General features: G+C 38.1%; 3 protein-coding genes across 4 annotated transcripts in view; 1 reads left to right on the plus strand and 2 right to left on the minus strand.

Moving 5' to 3' along the window:
- LOC108977990 (nuclear pore membrane glycoprotein 210) overlaps nt 1-4,362 on the minus strand; it is a gene marked incomplete at its 3' end in the record, with an annotated part of 92,763 nt that extends 88,401 nt beyond the window's left edge. The window contains exons 1-6 of the mRNA XM_018948015.1: nt 3,850-4,362; nt 3,233-3,722; nt 2,713-3,173; nt 2,380-2,536; nt 946-2,316; nt 630-872 (exon numbers count right to left, since the gene is read on the minus strand). Of these exons, the coding sequence (XP_018803560.1) occupies nt 630-872; nt 946-2,316; nt 2,380-2,536; nt 2,713-3,173; nt 3,233-3,722; nt 3,850-4,007 (2,880 nt within the window). The remainder of the gene's footprint in view (nt 1-629; nt 873-945; nt 2,317-2,379; nt 2,537-2,712; nt 3,174-3,232; nt 3,723-3,849) is intronic.
- Nucleotides 4,363-5,037: 675 nt separating this feature from the next.
- The window catches only part of LOC108978029 (angiogenic factor with G patch and FHA domains 1), an 8,904-nt gene continuing 5,750 nt past the window's right edge, over nt 5,038-8,191 (plus strand). For both annotated transcript variants that reach the window (XM_018948104.1, XM_018948105.1), the window contains exons 1-2: nt 5,038-5,297; nt 5,354-5,462. In XM_018948104.1, the coding sequence (XP_018803649.1) occupies nt 5,106-5,297; nt 5,354-5,462 (301 nt within the window). In that variant the 5' untranslated portion in view covers nt 5,038-5,105. The remainder of the gene's footprint in view (nt 5,298-5,353; nt 5,463-8,191) is intronic.
- LOC108978030 (hexokinase type 2) lies at nt 5,460-7,142 on the minus strand. Its single transcript, XM_018948106.1, has 2 exons — nt 6,182-7,142; nt 5,460-6,044 (listed from the first exon to the last, which is right to left on the minus strand). The coding sequence occupies exons 1-2, from the start codon at nt 7,032-7,034 to the stop codon at nt 5,536-5,538; spliced, it is 1,362 nt and encodes a 453-aa protein (XP_018803651.1). The 5' UTR covers nt 7,035-7,142; the 3' UTR covers nt 5,460-5,535.

An 8,191-nucleotide genomic window follows, 5' to 3' on the forward strand; every position in this document is an offset into this window, starting at 1 on the left:
ATTTTAAACGTTCAGTTTGTATGACAGCTATAGGCTATAGCGGTACGATCCCGAAAACTTGTTCGCATATTGTAGCGGTGCTTTGGAAAGTAATTTATGCCAAATTTCGTGAAGTTATATTGTCAAAAGAAAAATTTTCCATACAAGTACATGATTTTGATCATTCAGTTTGTATGACAGCTATATGCTAGAGTGGTGCGATCTAGAAAATTTGTTCGCATATTGTAGCGTTGTCTTGGGAAATATAGTATGCCAAATTCCATGAGAATACCTTGTCAAATAAAAAAGTTTTCCATATAATGGCATGATTGTCAAAGCTCAGTTTGTATGGCAGCTATATGCTTTTGTTCTCCAAAATCGGTGGTTCCGACAAATGAGCTGCCGCTTGGGAAGGAAAGGGAGTGTGAAAAATTTCAGAACGATATCTCAAAAACAAAGGGACTACTTCGCGTATATACAGAAGGTCAGACACGGATGCTAAAACGACTCAGCTCGTCATGCTTATCATATATACACATATAGTATATATGTTTTGTAGTGTATGCGCCTTTCCTTCTGAGTATTACAAACTTCCTAGCAACTTAATTTACCCCATACAGGGTAAAAAACAATAAGCAAAMTTTACTCACATGTCCCATACGCAACGGTGTAATTACAAGCTCCTTCTCCTTGGCGTCATATTCCACACTTACAACGTTTTGGTCATATAACTCAAAATCGTAGAATCCACTGCCCTGAGTAATTGGTATGCGTTCGCGGCGATTCTTGGCCATAAAAATGCTCACATGATCGCTGGGGAAAAGTGTGCTGTTCACAGCCATAAAGCGTATTTCGTTCTCGATAACTGGTGTATACAGCTCACCTGTCTTGGACTATAGAATAAAAATTACAATTCACAATAAAAAATATAAAAAATAATTGTGCTACAAAAACCTTAGAACTTACATTCTTCACAGCGAAATTTGGTTCTTCCGGATAAATGTTATGTTTTTTCAGTACCGTTGCATCATAACGCGTTACTATGCCTTTGATACGGAAATTTTGTGCCACATTCGCTATGGTGGTGATGAGCACATCACGTGCGGGCAAGCGCACACTCTCATACAACTCTTCTTCTGTACGACGATAATGCATTATGGCATCCTTTTGGTAGCGTTCGTCGCCGGCGTTGAATTCCCAGTCAATAAACAACGAAGTGATATTCATCAATTTKCGATTTTTCGAATCTTGCACTTCAATTTCGATTTCGAACTTGTCATCGCGTTCTTTTATGTGCAATAATGAATTTTTCACCTCCATTGGACACGAAGTACGCAACTGCTCGGTAGCATAGAGATTGAGGAAACGTGGCTTTACACAGTGTATTGTGGTGACAAAGTTCGAAATATACGGTTGGAAATTGGAGTTGCTCAAAGCGTTGTGTATATTGAAACTTAATGTGGTTTTGCCAATCTTGAGGCACATCACATTAAAGACATGCATGGGCTCTTGTGTGGCGTAGTTCATTTCGCTAACCTGAGCAACGGCACTATCGTATTCCACCGATTTGGTTAACTCACTTTCTAAAGTAAACAATTTTTGTGGACCATTCTCATAGATTACGTTACGCGACGCACCAATTGGYAATACGACTTCATTAGCGCTTGGATTTAATACTGCAAGTGGTTCGAACACACTTAATGTCACTTCATCTTTGAGCACACGATCTTGGAACTTGTAAGATATGCGCAAATTAGTTAAGCCAACAGCAGTACTGCGTAGATGCACAACTTGGCAGGCGTCATTGAACATTTGCGTGGTCTGCTCATTCGTGTCCACTTGGAAGATTTTGTTTGAAAACTCAAAATCGAAGACGAGATTTTCGCAACGTGTGTAGGGCACAAGCGTTTGATTTACTTTTGCATACACGGCTACATGCAGACGCACATAATCTTTTAACGCAGTTTCAAAGTTATATTGTATGATTTCCAATTTAAAGGGCGGCACGAAATATAGATCCGCTTGGCGTGTTATTTTCGGATTCTTCGAAAGTGCCACCCTAATGCTGGCATGTGTAGCGAGTGAAGTGCCTTCTTCCAGCGTGTCCGCTTGCGTACGCTTAACATCTGTGTGACGTATAACCGTGGTGGCAAGGCCGGTTTGTGAGATATGTAGAGTGCGTTGGTTTTGCGAATGCCAGGTGTATAGTCCATCGCCACCTCGTGCGTGGAATTGTATTTTTTGCACTTTGGACACATTTGGATCGAAAGGTAGCACAACTTTACTGGGTGAAAGCAGCAGTTCACTATGAATTTGCAGCTCTGCTTGGGCAGTCAGCTGTAAAAATGAACAGGGGTTAGAAATCATTTAAGTTAAAAAAAAAAAACTAAAAACACATACCTCTTTGAAGTAACCATAGACGGGCGAAATGCCCTGACGTATCGCTTCACCATATATGCGACTACCATTTCTATTTTTTTGTATTATATAAAAGAGCACCTCATCAAATTCCGATTGCATGGCATATTGTGAGCCCAATGTGATCTTTTTGTCATCGCTAAAATAATAAAATTGAAATTCAAAAATTGTTTTAAGCACAGGAAAAAATTTTAAATTCGGCAGCACCGAAGTTCACAGGTGTACTTTTATAGCATAAAAGGGTATAAAAAGATCTTTATTTTTTTATTTGGAGCATAAACCCTTTTCAGGKTATAAAAACAAACACAATTATACCGTGTGTACAAATCCAGCGCTATTTCATGCTTCTCTCCCTCTACTGTTATCCAATTGTTGTGCGGCAATAGGCTAATGCCCAAACGTACAGGCTCAGCAACCGTCACGCGAGCACTAGGTGTTGAAGCTTTTACGATTGCACTATCTAAATTACTGTTTTCCTCGTCGATAGGGGCATTACGATCACGTAAAACCACTGTTGTTGTGCCAAGCTTCAAAGCGGTTATACTGGTGCCTTTTATTGTGGCCACATTAGTATTTTCAATTTCCAGGAAATATTGATCATTTAAAGAAATCTCTTGAAGCTTGCCCTTTTTCAACTGTAGTATGCGGAAATTTATTTTATCACCAGCTAGCAGATGTACATTTGATGGCTCAAGAATGATATTAGCAAGCACATTAATATAAACTTCCATTTTTGGCACATGACTGTACTCGGGGTGTGGTATGCCTATGGTTACCTAGAAGAAATGTAATTTAAGTGACAAAGATGTTAATCACATATATTGGTGTAGCATACCTTAGCAGTGCCTGTGTTGATGCCCTCCAGCAACACCATGTAACCTTTCATACGTTGGGCCTCGAATTTTTCCAATGCCGGTGGTACCGCATGGTAAGGGCTTTCGCCAAATGTTAGGAACCTTAAAGCTGGTGCAAAATTTTTACTTCCACTACGTCCGCCCAAGGAAGAGATTACCCAGCTAAATTCAATGCCCTCCAAAGTAGTAAACTCATTGCCTTGAGAGTCTTCGGCACGCAATTCGAAGGWTTCCGGCGCTTCTTCAAGAAACAGTTGTCGGGTGGTTGTGCGCACACCCAATTTGTCGATAACATCAAGTATGACATCACAACGCAGCGATTCGCCAGTGGTAAGATCCTCTGCCAAGACAATGGCTGCATTGTGTCGACGTTCGCGTGTTAACACTGTCACTGTTGCACGATATGAGCATTCGTTTTCTACGTCTTCATATAATGGGGTAATGAGTATTAAATCTTGCCGTGATGATGTCCTAAAAAAGGTATTTGATTAATGTAAAAATTCGACGCGGAGCAGCTGTGCGCGAAATTAATGCCAGTTGAGGTTAGATTTGGCGCATTTCTGGCGCCAACTATATGAAAGAACTTAATGCAATTTACCATTTAAAACATCCTTTTTCAATTACTTCCAATGTAAAATTTACTGATATTTGGTTAAATATCGGCAGTAGTACGCGAGGATAATTCAACTTTGTTGATGCTACCGCACTGCTTAGAGCCACTATGGCAAAGAGTACCCAAAAGACTTTGCACGCCATTTGAGCACAATTTGTTAGAAGAAAACTTTTAACTTTTTGTTGATGTTGATTTATTGAAACGTTTTTGTTTAATTACAAGGAAATAATGTAAATAATAGTGTTGTTTATAAAACCGCGAGGTATTTTGCAGGAAATACTGTACAAGTTCTCCGTATAATTTGTCGCTTAAATTGAATGAAAATAAACCGGCACAGTGTTGCAAAAAGTTAAAAACCCAATAGGAATTTCGAATTAATTTGCACACCAATTTTAGACTTCTCTGATATTACACGGCGCTTACAATATTTAGACATTTGTAACAGTTTAAGGGAAAGTACTACCATATTCAGACCGACACTTAATCACACGATTTCGGCTGTTGAATGGATTATCCCACTAATCTTAACAATTTATCACGATTTCGCCATACAAAAATGACAGTTCCAAATTTCCACTTCATTGAAATGATTTGAAACTGTTCCACGCTAAACCTCTTTGTGCGACTCTGCTTTTGCGCAATCTACTTGTCAGCACTGGAAATCTGTTACATTATCACAGCTGATTTAGACACTACAAAAGGGAAAAAGGTAAACAAACAAATTTTTTTAWAGCAATGAATCTAATTTCACCAGAAAATCGACTTAACAAATGAGAAAATGCATCCATTATTTCTATTATATGGAAAATATTTAAAAARGGCGGCTTTTATTTCAAAATACTATATGACAATCTTTTCTTWTGATAAATATTAAGCGATGTGAATTCTTGAATGACAATAACWGCTGTTTTTTGATCTTTCTAACGGCAGTGAGAACACTGTTGGGTTACGAAATGCTTAAATGTAAYCTAATCTTTTAAATTTTCGGTCTGAACATGGTATAAATTCCAAAAAGTTGAATTTCTGCCACACATATGTAAGAGTTTTCAATAGTCGAAAACATTTCTCACTTTTTTTCAGTGTATGTCGATCAGCTGTTGTACGATAATATTTTGGTAGTTGTATATTGAAGAAGTATGGCAGCATTGTTGAYATTTCTGTTTGCTGGTTTGTCAGCTGTCGATGTGTGAAATTTTCGTTTTAGAATTTCTTAATTAAATTAAACAAGAAATTCGTGAAAAATGAGTGATAGTGAGTCGGACAGCAACGCAAAACAAGCGAAATGCAGTGGWGCAAAATTTAAACTAAAAAAGTTTGGCGAAATTGAAAAACTAGAGTCCGGCGAACTATGCGCCTACATATCTGAGCTGCATGAACTGCTCATAAAAAAAGACAATAAAATAAAAAAGTACAAAGACAAATATAAAGAAATCGTAAGTATACATTGTAGACAAATATTTTAGGTTCGTAACTTTTATTTATTTGACAGTTGAGACAATTAAACAACGAGAAAGAAAATAGCAACTCCGATAAACCCATTAATTCCTCAAGTATTGAGACTAATTCCCCCGCCCCCATAGATGAAAAACGAGCCGTAGGTAAGCGATTTAAACATGTATTTCTTTAAATAAAAATTTTATATAACAAATATTTTTGCGGTAAAAATATTTTTTAATTTTTGGCCGCCACTGCTGCCACTAGTGCTGCACCACGTCCGGAACCATCTTCTGAGAGCATAAGTTCAAAATTTATTTTCGGATTTACCAATTTTTGCATTGCTTCGCGCAGATAAGAGTCGAAGTGCGGATGAAGTCGGTAAACGGAACCGTCTACACCGACCACGACATGTGGCTCAGCTATTTTATTTATTAAACCACTTATACCCACAGCCACCAATTGGGCAGCGCGTTTCGAAATGCATTCACAGATATTTTTTAGCTTCTGACAGTCTTCCACTGAKACATTCTCCAAGCCAAGCAACKCTTTGAGTATGTTRCGGGTTTGGTGGAATGCGGGAAAAGTGTCGCTTTCAATTTCTGAAATAAACCGYGTTTCAACACAGCCTGMRTTGTCTTTGAGTATATTTGTCAAACGTTGCTTTGCACCGCTTCGCACAAAAATTAAATTCTGAGTTATTGCATCGGCCAACACCAAGCGCACCAACTCGCCCAAATACATGCCTGAAAAGTTGAAAATAATTASAATTGATTTGATAACTAAAAACTTTCCGTTCAGCTGCATTAATAATTGTGAAAAAGTGCTGTATCATTAAATTATTACAATATGCAACACATAATTAGCTGGCACACACATTCACCTGATATCATTTTTTCAAACAGCTGACCGCCACGATTTAACGAATCCTTATCAACTTTACGATCATAATCTGTGCGCACAAATTCTAGTTTTCCGCTTTCGCCAAATGCACCCCATTCCGTATTCACCAATATATTCGGCTTATCAACTTTATATTCAGGTTCCAATAAATCGGCATTTTCCACACGTTCCACATAGCATGCATTACAGCCCGTACCGATAATAACACCAATGCGACATTCCGGATTGCGATGCGCGCACGACATTAGTGTGCCAGTGGTATCGTTTAATAGAGCCATGACATCGATTTCCAAATCACCCCGCCGAGCAATTGCTTCCTTTAATAAACGCCCCACATCCTCTTGCTCCACACCATCACATCGAAAACCTTTTGTCCAACGCGTTAACAGCGCTTCGGTCAAGCCCACTTGTACGCATGGAAAGGAAAATGTAAAACCTAACGGCAAATGCTGATCATTCAATGCGTGCTCATCCACAAATTCTGCCAAACAATTAGCAATGTGATCGAAAAGTTTGGTGCCGTGTCCGGTCATCAGTTCCTTATCTACGACATATACTTTCGAATCAATCTGCGCCTCATGATGCCCCTGCAGTGAGACGCGCAAAACGCGGAAATTAGTGCCACCCAAATCGAGCGCTAAATAATTGCCCATCTCATCACCAGTTGGCAAATCTTGCACATACGTCATATAACACTTTATATCCGCTTGTTGGTGCGTGGCCAGCGTTAGCCCCTTCTGTATTTCACTGGTAAAACGCTTGTACAATTCTTGTAGCTGTGAGTCACTGATGATGAACTCTTTGAGAAAATCCTTTAATCGTTGATCCTGCATTCTCGCTGTTGGTTGTTGTTTTTAGTTTGTTTGTAGCGTTTATTTTGTACTYTAAGAGCGCGCGTTTGAGCCAACTTGCACGGTAGGCGATCGCGTATATTATGAATGGTCGCTTAAAAGCCTAAAACTGCCTGCATATGCCCACTRAATGGACATGTATGYATGTATRTATGTASTTAGTTTGTGCAAAAAAGTTCTGTTTTAAGACTTTACACAAATCTACTTGATAAGAAATCAACTTTTATTACATGCGAGTATTTGAAAATCTGTTTTCTAACGCACAGTGGCCACTTTTCGCTCTAACGAAGCACAAAAATAATTGTGAACAAAAAAATAAAAWWAAAARKTTYCYTWRRAGCACTTAATTTTGAGCATTCAGTTTGTGCAGCCGCTATATGTTATAGTGGCTCGATCTGAACAAYTTCTTCAGATATTGTGCCACTGTTTTGGAAAGTAATGCATGCCAAATTTCATGAACATATCTTTTTAAATAAAAATGATGATGATTTTGTGCGTTTATTTTGTACTGTTATACTGTGCTGTAGTGGTCCGTTCTGAAATTTTTTGTCGGTTATAGTGACATTGCTTGTGATAAAAATATATGCGAAATTYCGTGAAGATATCTTGTCAAATAAAAACCGTTGTCCTTACAAGGACATGCTTTTGATAGTTCAGTTTGTATGGCAGCTATACGTTATAGTGGTCCGATTCTAAAAATTTGTTCGCATGTTATAGCGTTGCCTTGGAAAATAATTTRTGCCGAATTTCGTGAATTTATCTTGTCAAATAAAAAATTCTTCCATACAAGAACTTAATTTTGATATTTCAGTTTGTATGACAGATATATGCCATAGTTGTCCGAYTTCGCTGTTCCGACRAWTAAGCAGCTTCTTAARGAGAAAGGTATGTGTGCAAAATTTAAGCGCGATATCTCAAAAATTGAGGGACTGTTCAGGTTCAGGGATTTTAGCAGTTAATATTTTTATTGCYGAAAAGACTTAAAAATGTTAAAAGGACAAAAAAACATATTTTTATATTGTTAAATCAGGAAAGTGTAAACCGGTGGTTTTGAGTTTCGAATTTTATATATTTTAATCTTGCATAGACCTTGTTTCGTTTGCCATAGTCGTCATCAAAAGTGGGGTCTCTCATCCGAG

This window comes from Bactrocera latifrons, unplaced genomic scaffold (genome assembly GCF_001853355.1).
Source record: "Bactrocera latifrons isolate USDA-ARS-PBARC rearing strain unplaced genomic scaffold, ASM185335v1 scaffold_99, whole genome shotgun sequence".
Lineage (NCBI taxonomy): Eukaryota > Metazoa > Arthropoda > Insecta > Diptera > Tephritidae > Bactrocera > Bactrocera latifrons.